Genomic DNA, 19,526 nt, shown 5'->3' with positions numbered 1-19,526 from the left:
TTATTATGTTGCAACATTTGACAGAATTTTCATTTTCAAGGCCAATTAATATTCCATCATGTGTCTTTACCATTTTCCTTTTCTGTTGATGGACATTATTTTAATAATGTTGATGGACTATTATTTTCACATTGAGAATGGTGCTGCAGGGAACATCAGAGTGCCAATAGTACCTTTTTCAGCTCTTCAGTTTGGTTCTTTTGGATAAATACTCAATTGGACTGCTGGAATATTTGGTAGAGATTATATATATAAATTTTTCTTTTTTCTTGTGTGTGGGTGTGTTAATGGATATTGAACTCAGGACTGCACATGCTAGGCAAGCATTCCACCACTGAGTAATGTTCCTCACTCTGTTTTAAAATTTTTGAGGAACCTCTGTAGTGGCTACAGCATTTTGCATTCCTACTAACAGTATGTAAGGGTTCTTATTTTTCTATTTGCTTACCAACAGTTGCGTGTGTTTGTATGTTTTTAAGCAACAGCCATCCTTGCAGGTGTGAGATACCTCATTTTGATTTGCATTTTCTTGATGATGTTGAGTATCTTTATGTGTTTACTAGCCATTTGTCTATCCTTGAAGAAATATCTGTTCCTGTCCTTGGCCTATTTTCTAAATGACTTATTAGGTTCAGAAGAGTTCCTTACACATTTTATAGATTTAACTTCTTGTCATATATATGATTTACACATATTTACTCTGTTAATTTTCCTTTGTTGTGAAAATATTTTTAGTTTGGCATAGTCCAACTTATTTATTTTTTGTTGTCTAGGCTTTTGATATTAACTACATGAAGTAATGGCCAAGACCTGTGACATGAAGCTTTTCCCTTATGTTTTCTTCTATAAGTTTTACACTTTCAGGTCTTATGTTTAAGTAGATTTTTATTTATGGTAGAAGATAAAGTATGGGTTTATTCTTTTGCATGCAGATAGGCAGTTTTTCCATTACTCCCTTCATTGTGTTCTTGGCATCCTTGCTACAATTGACAGTATATGCATAGGACAATTTTTGGGCTCTCTGTTTCATTGATCTATGTATCTGTAAAGCAAGTATCATGCTGTTTATATTACTAAAGCTTTGTAATATATTTTGAAATCAGGAAGTATGCGACCTTCATCTATGTTTTACAAGATAGATTTGGTGATTTTTTTTTTTTGGTAGTTCCATATAATTTTATAATCTTTTCCCCTATTTTTGTTAAAAAATGTATATATCTATGTCTATATATAAAATGCCATTGGGATCTTTGATAGGAATTGCATTGAGTCTGTAGACAACTTTTGGTGATAAGGGCATTTTAACAATATTGTCTTCCAATTCACGAACACAGGATATTTTCCCATTTGTTTGTGTTCTCAGTTTTACACCAGTGTTTTATAGTTTTCAGTACATGTTTTTTTTTACCTCTTTAGTTTATTCCTAGGTAGGTTGTTCTTTTTGATGCTATTATAGATGAATTGTTTTTCTAATTTCCTATTCAGATAGTTTATTAGTATAGAAACTTCACTGATTTTTGTATGTTGATTCTGTATCTTGTTACTTTACTGAATTAATTTATTGGTCCTAGCAGTTCTTATTTTAGGGAGGCCTTTAAGGTTGTTCTTTATATAAAATGTAGTCTGAAAATAGACAGTTTTACTTATTCCTTTGTGATATGAATGCTTTTTATTTCATTTTCTTGTTCCATTGCTCCTGACTAGTATTTCCAGTACTGTGGTGAAAAGAAGTGGTGAAAGGTGGCATTCTTGCCTTGTTCCTGGTCTTTTAGGACAAGCTTTCAGTTTTTCAGCTTTGAGTGTAACGTTGGCTGTGGGCATTTGAAGTACTTTCCTTCTGCCCTTGTTTAGTGAGAATTTTTTAAATGAAATGGGCTTGCATTTTTTCAGATGCTTTTTTTCTGGCATCTGTTGAGATGATCTTTCAACTGCATATTCATGTTTTAAATGGTTGATTTTATGCACCTTATTTATTTATGTGTTAAACCATCCTTGCATCACAGGGACAAATCATTTGGCCATGGTATAGGGTCTTTTTAATGTACCATTGGACTTATATTGCTAGTATTTTGTTGTGTTTTTTTTTTTTTTTTTTTTTTTTTTTTTATCTCTGTCTTTGTCAGGGATGCTGGCCTGTAGTTTTCTTGTCTTGCAATGTGTAATGCTGGCCTCATGACATGATTTTGAAAGTGTTCCTTTTTTTTTTTTCAATGTTTTGAAAGAGTTTAACAAGGGTTGTTGTTAATTCTTCTTTAAACCATTGGTAGTGTTAGGTGAAGCCCTGTGATCCTGGACTTTCTTATGTTGGAATTGTTGGGAGGGTTTTTTTTTGTGTGTGTAGTGCTGGAGATTGAACCCAGGGCTTTGTATGTTGCTTGGCAGTTGATCTGCTCCTTGTTCAATCTTTTTATTTTTCATGATTCAGACTTGGTAGATTGTATGTTTCAAAAATTTATTCATATCTTCTATGTTATTCAGTTTGTTGGAGTATAATTGTTGACAGGGGTCTTTTATGATGTGTTACATTTCTCTGAAAACAGTTATATTGTCTCTTCTTTCATTTCTGAACCAGTCTTTTCTTTGTTTTGCCATAGTCTGGTAAAAAGTTTGTCATGTATATATTACATGTATCTTTTCAGAAAGTTAACTCATACTTTCATTGATTTTTTTTTTTTCTATTTTATTTATTTCTGTTCTAATCTTTGCTATTTCCCCCAACTTTGGGGTTCAGTTATTCTTTTCCTAGTTTCTTGAGATGTAAATTTACATTGTTTGATATAACACACACACACACACACTTTTGGTACTGGAGATTGAATCCAAGGATGTTTCACCCTCTGAACTACATCTTCAACTTTTTATTTTTTATTCAAGAGGAGGTCTTGCTGTATTGCTGAGGGACTCACTAAGTTGCTGAGTCTGGCCTCAAACTTAAGAACATCCTGCCTGAGCCTCCTGAGTTGTTGGGATTATAGGCATGTTACACCATGCTGAGTGAGTTTTTTTTTTTTTTTTTTTTAAATGGAGGCATTTATTGCTATGAACTGCCCTCTTACTGTTTTTGCTAAATCCCATGCATTTAGTATCATAATTTAATAGGGTAATGTGTAATTGGTTTCTCATTTCATTGTTGAAGAAAAAGGTACTAACACCCTTTAAACCACTCTATGAAGTACTTTTATTTTTAATCTTGATTTTATTTATTTTTATGTGATGCTGAGGATCGAACTCAATACTTCACACGTGCCAGGCAGATGCTATGCCACTGAGCTATAACTCCAGCCCCAGGAAGGACTTTTAAAAATTTTATTGAAGTATGTAAATAAATTTTTTGTTCAATTTGGAGGTAATATAGTAAATGTAGCTATACTTTGTAAGGGTCAGTGATCCTATTCCTTATCTGATGTGTGTCATAATGGAATAAGAAGTAACAGTATTTGTCAAAGAAAGTAGAGCACCAAGAAAAATTCTATCTATTGTGGTAGAGGAATTGTTGGAAAGGTGGCAGAGGGTTGCCAGTAATAACCCTAGAATGAAATATCAATTAAATGATTCAGAAAAAAAGATCACTTGCTAGCATGTAAAACATTATTGAATTTATAATGAATTGGACACATAGGAAAATTGGTGGGATTGTAGCTCTCATATTCTTTACTATTTTTACCTGTTTTATTTTAAGAAAGTATTTAGTATGAGATAAGCATTGGGAATGAAAATGGGTACTTTGGGGGAAAGAGAAAGTTGTTATTTGTGGCAAAAAAGAGTTGGGGATGGATTGAAAGTATTTAGTTGGAGATTAGGGCTAGGGCAGAAAATATTAGGACTTTGCAACCACTGTTTCAGATTATACTTTTATTTTGGAGACTAACCTTTACCATTGCATGTCTGCTTACATGTAGGGATACATGATGAACAAACCATAATCTTTAGGCTTTTATTGCCTTGAGGATGTCGTAAGGAACCATGATGTGAATTCTACAACCAAGTTTCATCTATAGGGAATTAATGAAAACTACTAAAGTAATTTGTTGAATGTATACTGGTTATGATGACTTGAAAATATTTGTAATGTTTGCTGTTGTAATATACTACATTGATTTGGTCAACTAGTATATATTACATCTCAGTTTTTTGTTTTTTTTTCTTTTTTAAGGTATCAGGGATTGAACTCAGAGGCATTCAACCACTGAACCACATTCCCAGCCCTGTTTTATATTTTATTTAGAGATAGGGTCTCACTCAGTTGCTTACAGCCTTGCTGAGTTTCTGAGGCTGGCTTTGAATTCTTGGTCCTCCTGCCCGGGGAGTACAGGTTTGGTCCACCATGCCTGGCTATATCTAGTTCTTTGGATAGAAAGGGAAGTGACATCACTGAATTTTATTATTTTTTGTAAAGCATTTTTATTGTAAAATACATTTAATATTAAGTTCACCATTTTAGCTATTAAGTATACAATTCAGTGATGTTAATTAAATTCATTAAGTTCTTTGCAACTCTCACTATTATTTCTAAAATTTTGTTATCCCAAACTGAGACTCTATACTCATTTAGCAGTAACTCCTGATATCCCCTCATTTCTAGCTGCTGATTACCATTAATCAACTTCCTATCTCTGAATTTGAGTGCTTTAAGTATTTCATACCTATAGTATTTTATATTATTCAATATATGTCCTTTTGTGGTTGACTTATTTCTCATAGCATAAAGTTTTCAAGGTGCATTCATATGTAGTATTTGACAAAAATTTATGTTTCATGGTTAAAATATTTCATTCTGTGTATATACCATATTGTGTTTATCCATACAGATGTGGATGAACACTGGGATTCTTTTCACTTGGTTATTGTGAAAAATGCTGCAGTGAACATTAGATTACAAGTATTTGAGCCCCTGTTTCTAATTATATTGAATATATACCTAGAAGTAGAATTGCTAGTCATGCAATTATTCTGTTTAGCTTTCTTTCTTTGTTATGTTTTGTTTTTGAGATATAGGGTCTTGCTTTGTGCCCAAGTTGATCTTGAATTTGTGATTCTTCTGCTTCAGCCTCAGAGAAGATGGGACTACAGGCATGCACCACCACAACTGGCTTCTGTTTAGCTTATTAAGGAACCGCCAAGCTGTTTTTCACAATGACTACACCATTTTATAGTTTCACTAACATTGTGCAAGGGTTCCAGGTTCTCCTGTCCTCACCAATAGTTATATTTGCCTGTTTCATAACAGCCATCTTAACAGTTGATAGCTCTGTGGTTTTGATTTGTGTTGAATACCTTTTTATGTTCTTTTTAGCCATTTTGTTTAGTCTTCTTTGGAATAATGTCTATTAAGTCCTTCAACCATTTAAATTTTTTTTTCTATTTTTTGTGTTTGTGGGTTTTTTTTTTGGTGGTGCTGAGGATCAAACTGACAGCCTTGTGCATGCTGAGTACATACTCTTTCACTGAGCTACATACCTCCATTCTTTTGAATTTCAGGAATTCTTTGTGTATTCTGATTATCAGTCCCTTATTGGATAAAATATTTGCAAAAAATTTCTTCCATTATGCAGGTTTTTTCACTTTCTTTATAATGTCAATGCCCAATTGTTGTAATGCTCAAAAGTTTTAAATTGAATCAGTTCCAATTTATCTACTTTTCTGTTCCTTGTGCTTTGATGTCATATCTAAGAATTTATTCCTAAGTCCAAGGCATGAAAATTTACTGTTTTCATCACTGGGTGCAGTGGTACACACCTGTTATCCCAGTGGCTTGGGAGGCTAAGGCAGGAGGATTTCAAGTTCAAAGCCAGCCTCACCAAAAGTGAGGCACTAAGCAACTCAGTGAGACCCTGTCTCTGAACAAAATACAAAATAGGACTGGGGATGTGGCTCAATGGTCAAGTGCCCTAAGTTCAACCCCTGTCGTCCCCTCCCCCCCAAATTACCATGGTTTCTTTTAAGAATCTGGGGATGGGGGTGGAGCTCAGCTCAGTGGAAGAGAATGTGCTTACTATGCATGAGGCTCTGGGTTCAATCCCCAGCACTAAAAAAAAAACTCCTCACAAAAACCAAAAAACCCTAGGGTTTTATTTCTTATATTTAGGCTATTGATCCATTTTGAGTTATTTGCATATGGTGTGACATGGGCATGCTTCACTTTTTTTTTTTTTTTTTTTTAGTTATAGCTAATATACACTGTTTATTTTTTCTTAAAGATTCTGTATTGTTAAGTTTGAAGTTATAAGATCCATCTAGTGTATTATTTTGTCTTTATTTACTTATTGAGTATCAGATGATTAATGGAGCTAAGCATTATAGTTCTTAAAATATGTTCTTTATTCTAACAGTGATTCAAAATTAGGGATGGTATGAAAAAGGATTGTAAATTTTGTTACATAAGAATGAAAATTGTACATAGCAAAGCATAAAGTCAATATAACTAACAAACTAGAATAAAATATCTGCACCGTATCATAAAGAACCATGATCCTTAATATATAAGAAATTGTTAAAAATTGATAGAATAAAACAGTGAGAGAAAAATACTCAAAATATATAATAACTTCTATAAAAGCACAAAAATCACTCTTAAACCTAAGAGAATATTTCACATTCACCCATAGAGATATGCAAATTAAAATACCTGAGAAACCGTTTTGTAGCTATCACATTGGCAAAAATCAAAGTATAACAACCCATCCTGTGGGCAGGGTATAGGAAAACAGACATTATTGGGTGAAAGTAAACCTTTTTTGTGGAGAATTTGGTAACATGCAACAAAACCTTATAGATCATTTGCTTTTTTTTCCTGTCATTTTCTGTTCTGGAGATTTTTACCTGAAGGGACATCCCCAGCAGTGTTAAAATACTTGTACATGATTCGTGGATCATATGCACTCATAGTAAAGTCACATAGTTGTTTACTATGTGCTATATAACAAGAATGAGGAAGATCTCTGAACAATTGAGTGATCTCCATGATATATTGAGTATAAAAGAAAGCATAGGTGGAATATGTTACTCTAAGCCAAAGAAGAAGAAATAAGCCACACACTTATCTGCCTATTTGTGCAATAGGAAACATAGTCAGTATATGTTTCAAACTCAAGATTGCTTGCATAGAGGGTGGTTACAGAGAGATTGAAAGAATGGAAGAGAGAGGTGTGACACGTGATTTATAAGAATTAAGTTATATATTTTTGTTGTTCTCCCCCCACCCTCAGTCCTGGAGATTATATCTAGGGGTGTTCTGCCACTGAACTAAATTCCTAACCCTTTTCATTTTGGAATTTGAGAAGGAGTTTAAGTTGCCCAGGGTGGCCTTGAACTTGTAATCCTCTATCCCAGCCCCCTGTCCCACCTCCAGTTGTAGGTGTGCCATGCCTGGCTCTAAGTTATATTTTGTATACTTAAAATTAAAGATGATGAGAGAGAGAGAGACTAGGGGCAAACATCTTAAATGTAATAATACCTCTTAACTATGAACAAACCTAAGACTAATGACAAACATAGCTATGCAGATATTATACTTGAGTAAGTAGATTTTTAAACAGTGGTATGATTACCGTTCCAAAAGTACTTTATATATTTTAAATGAAGCAAATAAAAACATAATGGTGATAATGAAAGTCAGGTTTGTTATTATTTGAGAGAGAAGTTACAGGTAAGGAAAGGGATTGGCCTGAACCCCAGGGAGTTAGATAGGAATTGGCAGGTTTTTAACATTTACAGATAGGTATAAAAAATATATAGTTCTTACCTCTGTCTGTTGTGAAGGCCTAGAACCTGTAACACTTCTGAACACAGTTCATCAATAAGAGAAACCGAGGCTCTCTGGAGAAATGGTTAATTCCAGTGCTAGAGCTTGGAAAATACAAAGATAGGCTTGGACTATCTTGTGCCAGAAAGTAAGAAAGAGCGCAAAAATTGATGAGTGCTTGTCAAAAGGACTTTAGGAGCTAGCCTATTCAAGTCTCCCTGCAGGCTGCAAATGGGACAGTTTGAGCAGTAGAATGATAGTAATGCTTTAAAATCCATGGAATAAAGTAGGTGATCCAAGATGTGAAAAGTGAATGTGTGTTTGTACAGGTGTGTATATGTATGTTTGCGCCCATGTGCACACAAACAGAAATAAATAAAGGCAGGTTATTCCTTACAGTAGGATACCACTTATAAATACAGACAGAATGATGAGGTAAGAAAAACCTTCATCAGGTAACCATCATAGTAATGGTTATTCTAGGAAATGTAGTGAGGAAAAGTATGATAAGGTCCAGAATATTTTACATAGTCTCTAAGTATCTCCTTACAAGAGATTTATTACTTACAAATTCCAAAATAGTAACTTGATAGTTAAAGAATCTCACAGTTACCTTTTAACCAAGTGATCAAAATTGACACCACTGTTAAAGGGACAAACAGTATTGTGTTAGCATGCTTGGGCTTCCATGGCAGAATACTAGACATCTGGTGACTGACTTAACCTCAGCAAAATCAAAAGTGCTGGCATTGACTTCTGGTGAGGCCTCTCAGCCAAAGACAAACTATTTCTTGCTATTTTCACATGGTATGTTCTCTGTGTGCTTTTAATTCTGCCTTTTCCTGTAAGGATATTGATCCCATTGGATTAGAGACATCCTTATGACCTTATTAACCTTACTTTCTTTCCTAAAGTCTTATTTTGAAATACATTCACATTGGAGATTAAAGCTTCAGCATAATTTTGGAGGGGAAAGGGGGACACAGTTTACTTTATAACAAACGTGCTTCTTGATATGATTTATTGAGAAGGATACAACATTACTTCTCTGATAATACCCCTCCCTTCAAAATACATCACTGAAATCTATTAAGAAAAATTAGAAAAACCCAAATTGTAATTTTATAAGGTGGGGCTATTCTACAGGATGGCCTGATTGTCCTTTTCAAAATTACAAAGATAATGAAGGACCAGAAGACTAGGAATTGTTTCAGACTTAAGGAGGCAAGAGACAAAATAATTACATGCAGTCTGTGATATCAGTTTAATTTTTAAAAATAGTTAGTTTACATTAGGAGGCAAGAAAGGACTCCATACAATAATTGGTTGCCATGTCTCTTAAATAATATTCAGCACTGTCTATCCTCGAGACCCACTCATCCTGGGGACCCACCATCCCTGCAGACTTTGATCTCACTAGTCTGGATTTTTGATCATAGGAATTTAGAAACTCGTCCCATTTGGTTTTTAATGTGAAGGCTGGAATTGAAAACCATTGCTCTATATCTAATTACTGCAAATCTTGAGGCTTGATCTGATTCATCTTTTAATTTTTTTTGGAAATAATACATGTATTCTTTTTTTAAAATTTTTAAAATATGTTGATGGATCTTTATTTTATTCATTTATTTATATGTGGTGCTGAGAATTGAACCTAGTGCCTCGCACATGCTAGGCAAGCGCTCTACCACTGAGCCACAACCCCAGCCCTCGCTCCTATATTCTTCATAAGTGCCCCACTCCCAGCTGATTCTGAAACCCACCAAAATTTGAGAATTGCCACATTCCATCTTGCCCTTTAGATGATAAAACAATTTTTTCTTGGTGACTTGGGCAAATACAATTTAAAGGAAATCTTATCAACTTGCATATTAAAGGAGACATTCGTGGATATTTCTGAGCATTTTGTCATTTCTGTGGTCCTAGACTTCAATTTGGACCCTTATATTTAAAGTGGAAGTAAACCTTCCCTGGGTAACAAGGTTATTTTCTAAGATTATGCTTATAGTACCTTTATCTTCCCATACCAGCATTTATTCATTGGTGGGGATGAACAGTGATCCTAATCTAATGTGACTTGCCCACTCTGAGATACTTGCTGACTTCTGTTCTGTCCCTTACCAGCTGCAATCTAATCCCTGAAGAGCTTCATCAGAAACAGATTGACTTTTCCTTCTCTCATGGTTGCTACATTTGCCAATAAAATACAGTATTCAGTTTTAGAATCCTTAACCCTCAGCATTATGAAAGGTGAAATATCTAGACTCACCTGGTCCTTGTAGAACATGTACCTAATTCATAAATGATGAAATAAATTACTTTTCTGATCAATTCTGCCATATTTTTTGTTCTGTGAATAATCGTTTTAAAGCCACAGATATGCTTCAGGATAACATTGCTATTCTTTTTGCTGCATAATTGTCCATTAAGACAGGAAGTCTTAGTATTTTCCCCCCTAATAGTAGTTTTGAAGCTTTCTGTTATTGAGAATTTTGCAGGGAATACCAAGATGACAAAAAAACAAGGTCACACCCTTCTAAAGATCTACTGTTGGGATGAGGCAAATGCATAAATGTTATGTTATTAGTGTTATCTTAGAGCAAGGGAACTAGAATTTGAATACCTGTTATACGTTAGACACTGTGAATACATACTTTTATAAATAGTATTTCTTTTAGTTCTTGTTAAAAATCAAAATAGGTATTATCCCAGTTTCCACTGAGAAAAAAGACTCAGAGAAGATAAGCAATTTGTTCTGGGTCACACAGCTGGCAAAACAGATTTGGGATTACGAATTGGGATTAAGTCTGACTTTGCCTGGTTTCCCTTCCTGGGCATGAGCCTATTGGTGGGTTGCCCTGAGGTGGCGGAGAGGGGAAGGTGAGGCCAGTGGGGATTATATCTGATGCTGACTTCTGTTTTTTGCCCCAACTTCAGACCCTAATTGCAACAGGGGTGAGGGGAGAAACATGCAGTCCAATCTGGCTTTATTCAGGTTCTGTGGGATCTGGTCATATGCTAGAAGTAGGTAGGGAATTGTAGGAGAGCTGACTTAGAAGATAAAACATCTGATTAATAAAATAAACAGTGTTGATTGTGTGGCAGACACTGAGACCTCTGTAATCTCTAGAACTATATATTTTCCAGAGACATCAGAAAAATTAAAGAATGATTGGGTTATTTTATTCCTTGAAATTAATTGAAGCAGATACTTATGAAGCCATTGGGAGAGTCTTTACAGGACATTTACTCAAGGTAATACAATGCCAACAATATTTGATCTTACTTGTCATTTGATTAGCATATAGTAGATACAGGATACAAAAGAACCGTGTGAAGATGAAATCAGCAGGATGCTGAAACAGAAAGATTGATGAAACTTCTGAAGGAACAAATACAAAGAAACAAACAATAGCAATCTTCAGAACCCCAGTGCAGGAGAAGGAGGTGATGAGCAAGGTGAAAATATTTTACCTTTAACCCTTGAAGAGAAGGAAAACAAAAAATACTCAAAAGTCTTTTTGATTTTTACAGGAAAATAAAACATACCTCTGGATGGGAGGGAGGCTGATAAAATCCCAGAAAGTCTCTTTACTCTTGATAACTTTTAAGCACTGCTGGAGAAAAGAATGCATCCTATAAAATGTTATAGGGAGGCCCACCAGTGATTTTTGACTAGTACGAGTTCTGAGTGTTTTGTTCAAAATCTGTAATGGTACTATAAGCATAATCTTCCATTTCTCTGGAACAACCAAAGAAATATGTGAGCTTATCAAACAGATTTCAGTGTAGATTTTGTCTTTATCAAGTGAACTTAAAAGAACAAGTTACCATAAGTTTAAATGGAAGAGCTTGCCTTTGCTGTTCCATATGTGATTTGTTGCTCATTACATTCTTTTGTTGAGCCTGCATCTTAATAAGTTTTATGGCAGGTAAATGTTGAACACTTGAACACTTCTGCTTGGTAGTCAAGACAGTACTGGCAAGTGACTCCCCAGTTACTACTAGTTTTCTTCTGTCATTTTCTATGACAGTGTTTACTGCCGTGTTAAGATTTATAAGCAAAATCTGGAAAACCCACAAAATAAATGTGTTCTTTTTTTTTTAACCTTTATTTTATTTATTTTTATATGGTGCTGAGGGTCAAACCCAGTGCCTTACCCATGCTAGGCAAGTGCTGTCCAGTTGAGCCACAACCCCAGCCCCATAAATGTGTTCTTTATATGGAAATTTTTGCTATTATTTTTGGTGAAGAACAATCTAAATAAAATGTGAATTTTATTTTTTTAAAAAGTCTGATCTTGACTGTGGTACTGGCTTTGGTTTCTCTGGTTTTAAAGCTATAAACCCTGGGTGTTTAAATACAAGCCTTTTGATGAAGTCTAAATATGTAATACATAACAGTAGAACTGTTATATTTGAAGTTGGGGATGAAGCCTGGGACCTTATCCCATCTTTCTGGCTCTGAAGAAGATGTTTGGTTTGATCCCTGCTGCATCATGTTATTATTCTACTCAACTGAATACAGTGTGGACATAAGTGGACTTTTATAGTGTTACAGAAAAAAACTGATTGCCTTAATTCTCAACCAGAAGCTTGATTATAGAAACTTGGTTTTGGACATTTTTGTAACCAAAATTCGCTACTTCTAATGGTAGTATCATGGGCCTTTCTTCAAACAAGGCTTGCAGATGTGTGCCAAAAGTGCTAATTCTACCTGGATTGTGTTTTATGTTTTATGCTTTTTGTGTTTTATGTTTTATTATGTTTTATGACATTAAAGTAAATGACATTAATACTCACTTTTTGCTGTAATCAATAAGTGATTGCTTCTTAAATTGTGTAGGTCTGTTTGATTTCTGTAAGTCACTGTGAATATGTAGTTCTTGGTTTGGAACTGGTGTGTTACTTTTTTTCCTTCTGTCCATAATATGCCTTCTTCACATTTGTAAAATGCAGTTGTAGAGTTTGATCTCTAGAATTCTCAGGATAGTCCTACCTTCCCATGCTATGATTGCTAAATGGTGTGGAAAGGTGCCTAGTTCTTTCATGTTAATTACTAGCATACTGAATTTGGCCAAAATGATTTTTTTTTTTTAAGATTTTTTTCCCTGTTTCTTGACTTCTGTTGGGTAATTTGAGTTACTTTTGCTGACCTCTTTTTTTTTTTTTTTTTTTTTTTGGTACGGGGGATTGAACTCAGGGGGCACTTGACTACTGAGCACCTCCCCTGTCCTATTTTGTATTTTATTTAGAGAAGGTCTCACTGGGTTGTTTAGCACCTCACCTTTGCCAAGGCTGGCTTTGAACTCATGATCCTCCTGCCTCAGCCTCCTGAGCCTCTGGGATTATAGGCATGTGCCACTGCACCTGGCTTGCTGACTCATTTTTATAATCAGATTTCTGTCCGTATAGAGTTATTATTATTTTACAAAAGGTGACTTTTCTCAAGTCACCTATGAACCTATGTTAGTAACTGATCTTAGGAGGTATTAACCTTTTAAAAGTGAATACTTAAATTTTTGAGTTTAATTTGACCATGCTTTTTAACCCTAGTAAGGCCAGTAATTATCAGCTTTGGCCACATATTTGATACAGCTTGGGGAGCTTTTAAAAATAAGTGTGTTTTGGCTTCACTTCAGGTCTAATGATTTATGTTCTCTGGGAATGGAACCTGGGCACTTGGATTAAAAAAAAAAAAAAGATCCCTATCTTAATCTACTTTTGTTACATAATAGCATACCAGACAGGAGGCTCAAACACCAGATGCATTTCAAAGTTTTGGAGGCTAAGGAATCTAAGATCAAGGTGTTGCTAATTGGTTTCCTCCTGATTATATTTTTTCTTGGAATGGGGATGTGGAAGCAAGCTCTCTGGTGTCTCATTTTATCAGGGCATTAATCCCATCATGAAGGCACTACCCTAATATCCATATTATCTCCCAAAGACTCCATCTCCATATACCATCACAGCAGGGATTAGGACTTCATCTGAATTTTAGAGGGGCATGCCCCATTCATATAGCAACCTGTGTAATTATGATCTGTGTCAATATCAGAAACTGATGTAAAGCAGTGCTTACACTTAAACATGAATGAATCATTTGGGGAACTTGGTAAAATGCAAAATTAGGTTTAGTAAATCTCTGATGGGATCTGATGCATATAGACCCCTTTCTAAGTGAAATGAAAATTTAATTTGTTTATTTGTGTGTGTATAAGAGTTTTGGTATGACTTGGCTCTCCAGTTGAGTTAGTTACTTCTTTGGGTATATGTGGTTGTATGTGCAGTGTGTGGTTTAGTAAATGTTTGTTGGTTCCATGAGTTAAGTAGTGAAAGGTATAGATTTTAATAAATGTAAAGCAACTGTAAGGAGACTAAGGTAAATTTGAGCTCAAGATTTGATTTTCTTGTGCTGGGGATTCAACTCAGGTAGGCAAGCACTCTACTGCTGAGCTACATCCCTGGCCCTCAGCATGATTTTGAGGCGAGATATGAGATAACCATGTTTAAAAGCTGGGACCATAGACAGTGAACTTCTTTAACAACATGTGAAAGACATGACATCCCTTAAGATGATTTACTTTTAAACTGAACTTGATCTTTATTTTATAATTCTCAAAATCAAAGCATAATTAAATCGTCCAAAGAATGTTGAGACAGTTCTTTTTTTGACAGAGATTAAATGTTTGCCTAATAACATAAGCATAATATGTAATAGCTATTAAACTGTTAACCGTAGTAGCCGCATTGTTTAACAATCTCCGCCAGTGTGTGAAGGTTCTACTTTCTCCAGCACTAGTTTTTAGTTGTCTTTTTTACTTTAGTCATTGTAGTGGGTATGAACATAGTTCTCATTGTGGTTTTTATTCATATTGTCCCATCTCTGATCTGTATTATTAGTTTTTTTCCTGTTAGATCATTTTAATGAACATAAACGCATGCTGTTATTTCATCTTAACACCAAAACTCTCTTAAAAAAATTGTTGTAATTAGAAAGAGTGCTTCTTACAAAAAGGCAGCTGCAAATTAGAGACCTTTGCAACAATTACTAATTTTTTTCTTAAAGAATGGATGGGATCCAGGAAATTATACTATAGATGAACACATCAGGAGCATCCCAAAGTTGTCTTCAGGAAATAGATCAACAAAATGTTTGCAAATTTCTGACCAAATAATTCTTCTAACAATTTAAGGATTAACCCCCCCCCCTTATTTTCATCTGTTCTTTTTAGTTATACATAATAGTAGAATGCATTTTGACATATCATACATACATGGAGTATGGTTAATCATTTTTGTGGTTGTACATGATGTGGAGTTATACTGGTCATATCTGCATACTCATATGAACATAGGAAAGTTATGTCTGATTCATTCTATTGTCTTTCCCATTCCTACCCCTCTCCCCCTGTCCGACTGGGTGAACCCCACCCCCAGTTGTTAGTCAGTATATGCATATCAGAGAGAACATTCTGCATTTGGTGTTTTGGGATTGGCTTATTTCACTTAGCATGGTAGTCTTCAGTTTCATCCATTTATTGGCAAATGCCATAATTTTGTTCCTCTTTATGACCGAGTAATATTCCATTGTGTATATGTGCCAGTTTTTTTATCCATTCATCTGTTGAAGTTGCTCTCTCTTACTTAATTTAAAAGCATGACCTTTAATTCAGACAATTTAATCCACTTCAATAAACACCTTAGACTTATGGATAACATGTATCTATCTGCAAAGTTTAGTGGTAGAATGATGCTAATGCCCACAAAAACAGACAACAAAACCTGGTGACAAAATCCCTCTGATGAGGACAGGGGTTTTTCTAAAAATGCCTGGGTTGGAAAGGTTAGGAGATTACATAAAACATTATATACAACTCTTTATTTAAAACTCAGTTCGTTTTAACATATGGGATAACAAGATTTAACATCTGTGGCTTACCTCCATTTCTTTATTGTAAAGATAGAGTTAACATTGCTGTGTATTAGGAACTACCAGTGTACTGCTTTGTCCTTGAAGATCTATCTGTCATACTAGTCTGAAAAACCAAACTATGGTTTTCCAACAAAGCTAAGAATAGTGTATCTGTGCAGAGATAAGAAGCTTATCTCACACACACACAAACACACACATCAAGTCTGTCAGCCTTTGGGAGTTATCTTCCAACTCCTATTTATTTTATGCCTCTGTATCTAGTGTATGTATTGTTTCACAACTTTCCTATTATAAAAAATATAGTTAACATCTCAACACATATGATCTTGTTTCTGGTTACTCAGTAGTATTATTTGGGTGCAGTGAAAGAAGGGATGAATAAGTGCACATTGGGGATTACAAAGTAGAAAACAAAAAAACAGATGTTGCAGGGTGGCAGTGGCACACACTTTTAATCCCAACAGCTCAGGACGTGGGCAGGAGGATTGCAAGTTTGAGGCCAGCCTCAGCAACTGAGAACCCTGTTTCAAAGTAAAATATAAAAAGGGCTTGGGGTGTAGCTCAGCACCCTGGGGTTCAGTCCCTGGTACTGTAGAAACAAACAAAACCAAAAAATAAAACAAACACAGATGTGCAGATTTCACCGTAAAATGCAAGGATCTACTTTGTAAGTCTGAGGTACTTGGCATATCCAGTGTTCTTACCTATTATTCCTAAAGCAGGGCCAGTGTTTTGTTTATTTTATTTTTTACTTTTTATGGTATTGGGCTTGAAACCAGGAACACTTGGCCACTGAGTTGCATTCCCCAGCCCTCTGACTGCACCTGGAATTGATAGGCTTTCTTAGCAGAGAAACGGCCACTGCCACACCACCAGATGATAGCTACCATCTTGAGGCTCAGCACACCAGCTAACAATTCATGCAAAGTTGCTATAGATCCGAATAAAAAAGCCTTCCAGTTCATCATGAAAAAAGTCCCATTCCTCAGAGACTCACAGGTCATCTTTACCTGCATATGAATATAAATAACAACTAACAGCTAAAAAAATGGCAATCTTTTTTTCATTATCAAAGGGTCTGCTGTTGTCTTTACTCAGTGAGCTCCCACAAATTATTGCTTCTTTGGGCCAATATCTGCTTGATGTTTCTCTTTTGTGTCTGGCTTCTCTTGGGTAAGCAGGCTTGTAAAATAATTCCATTCGTTTGGGGAGCTTTTGTGTCCTTCATCAGAATCCCTACCTGTCTTGTTGCTCACTGCGTCCTTGTATTTATGAATACATTTCTGCTCTTTTTTTCACTTTACTCACTTAGAATGACAAAGTTCATTGTGATTTGGCATTCTGTGCAGGAATTTATGATTTTGTTTTTCAGTTGCTTACCACTCCTGCACTTATAAACACACTTGAGGCAATAGGTAGAGTTACAGTTGGAGAGCATCTCAAAACATATTTACAGAGTTAACAACATGCTCCTGTAGAGCAAGATGAAATGAAATAATCTCATTTCCTCCTTGAGATTTTTTAGCACTTTTGTGTCCATAAAATGGCTCTAAAGGATTTTATATAAATTATGATCAAATATAGACCATATCTATGTGCCAACCACACAAAGGGTACTTGAAAATTTTATGAATAGGCATATTTGGTACCAGAGTTAGCAATTTTTCTTATTCCCCCCCCCCTTTTTTTTTTTTGGTGCATGAGTTAGAGATCCAACCCAGGGCCTTGCATATATTAGGCATACTGTCTACCACTGAGTTACACCTCCAGTCAATATCTGAATGATAGAAGTATGTTTAAATAAAAAACTTTACAATATCTGAATATCTGAATTCCCTTGATTTAGTTCTGTGATGACCTACTTGAGCTAGTTATATTATTGAGTATATACTATAACTATTAACTAGTTCTTAGGAAAAAAGTAACTATCAGATGAGCAGTTATTGCTTGTGGGTCAAATGCTGCATTAGTGAACCTAATCCCCAGTAAATTCTGTTTAGGCACTATCATCCCTATTTGATATGTAAGTAAATGATTTTCAGGAACCTTGAAGTACAAGATCTTTATTAAATGCCATTGTCACTGCAGGCAGTATAATCATTTGATCTTTTTATTTACAATCTTTTGAAAAAAAATTTTTAGTTGTAATTGAACACATAACTATTTTATTTATTTGTTCATTTGTTTATTTAATTATTTATGGTGCTGAGGATGGAACCCAGCGCCTCACACATGCTAGGTGAGCGCCTCTACCTCTGAGCTACAACCCAGCTCCATTATTTGCTTCACAATCTTACAAGATGAAATGTCATCTGGTTTAATTCTCATTAAGTTATTAAATTTTCTTGAGTATTTAACTTAGAAATGTTCAGTGAATTCCTTTTCTCTGGCTTAGCTTGTTTCATAGATTTGAAATAAGGGCATTTTAGTGCCTCTAAACGTGCAAGTTTTATAAATTTCCCAATTTTTCTCTTAAGTCTTATAATTTTAAGACCTTGCATGAAAGAAAGGTAATCTATAATTTCCTCAGTATTTTTAGTCATTAATATCTCCTTAATAAAAGTGGAAAAAAAACTGTTGCTCTTTGTTTCAAGATATTTAAAACATTCAACAATGCTTTTTTTAAATACATGAGATTAGAAAACTTGTCTTTGGCTCCAGTAATTTGATCACCCCGAAGAAATACTTTTCTCCCTCAGCTATATACTATTTTTTTTTTTGCACTAAATTGAGATTCTTTTTGCATACAGGCCTCTGTGCTGAATCTTAAATTATTATTTGATCTCATTTGTTGACATAAAGAAGTGTTAATTAACATTTTTAGGATAAAATTTTTAAATATCTCAGTTTGAAAACATTTCATCTGAAAGCTTAAAATTTGGATCTGGATAGTAAGATTCAGTGTTCTTTTAATCAAGTGGATGTGTAGCAACTGAGGTGCTTTTTTTCTCCAGAGTTTCAGTAGTGGAGAGGTTTTCCCCTTTCTCCAGCCTACTCAAAACTTTTCGTGTATAAGAAATCTCAGCTTAGGACCAAAGACAAGTCTGAATTGGGCATTTGTTTCTAGAAATGTGTGAACTCTATCGTATAGGTATTTGCTAAGAAAGTTGGTCAAGTCAGTAATCCCGTTACTGCCTTTCTTGTGATGTACTCTGCACATTACCCCTTCACTCACCTGTGCATCCTCTGCTTGTCTGGTCTTTTTTCTTCTCATTTTCCTTCTAGTTTGGGAATAGCTCTTTAATCTGACTTGCTGTCCTGGTGCTTTGGAAGAGTAGCTGGGCATCCATTCTGGGCAGAAAAGGGTAGAGCTGATCAAGGGGAATAATTAAAATGGAGAGAGCTTAGCTGGTCCTTGTTCCCTTGTGTTAAACGTAATGAGTTTAGAGGATTATGATTATGTGTAATTATCAGGATCTGATAGATGGGACACCTGTTTTTACTCTTTTTTGTTTTTGGAGAAATAGCATCTTTTTAATGTAAAGATTTTGAGTTCTAGCTGGCACTGGTGGCTTAAGTTTTCAAATATACTTTCAAGAAAAATAGGCTGTGGTTAATATGAAGGTGTTTTATTAGGACTCAGTGCTCATTAGTCTGAGAATATTTTTTTAACCGTGGAAAATGAGTTATTTTAGATTTTCATTTATTATTCTGGATTGCATTACAGTTGTTTTAATGTATTCAACTAGTTTTCCTTTGGTTTTTATTTCCTAGGTTGCACGTTTTCAAAAAATACCTAATGGTGAAAATGAGACAATGATTCCTGTATTGACATCAAAAAAAGCAAGTGAATTACCAGTCAGTGAAGTTGCAAGCATTCTCCAAGTAAGTGGTTGGTGGGAGAAAGGG

General features: G+C 34.9%; 1 protein-coding gene across 2 annotated transcripts in view; it reads left to right on the top strand.

Moving 5' to 3' along the window:
• Window positions 1-19,526, top strand: part of Atp2c1 (ATPase secretory pathway Ca2+ transporting 1) — a 134,916-nt gene that overhangs the window by 43,752 nt on the left and 71,638 nt on the right. For both annotated transcript variants that reach the window (XM_046431448.2, XM_046431449.2), the window contains one exon: window positions 19,392-19,502. In XM_046431448.2, coding sequence (XP_046287404.1) covers window positions 19,392-19,502 — 111 coding nt within the window. The remainder of the gene's footprint in view (window positions 1-19,391; window positions 19,503-19,526) is intronic.

This window comes from Marmota monax, unplaced genomic scaffold, assembly GCF_021218885.2.
Source record: "Marmota monax isolate L192 unplaced genomic scaffold, Marmota_monax_Labrador192_F-V1.1 WCK01_AAM20220418_F8-fsc00022, whole genome shotgun sequence".
NCBI classification, from domain to species: domain Eukaryota; kingdom Metazoa; phylum Chordata; class Mammalia; order Rodentia; family Sciuridae; genus Marmota; species Marmota monax.
Note: the sequence above shows the minus strand (reverse complement) of the source record. Positions and strands in the feature narration are given on the sequence as shown.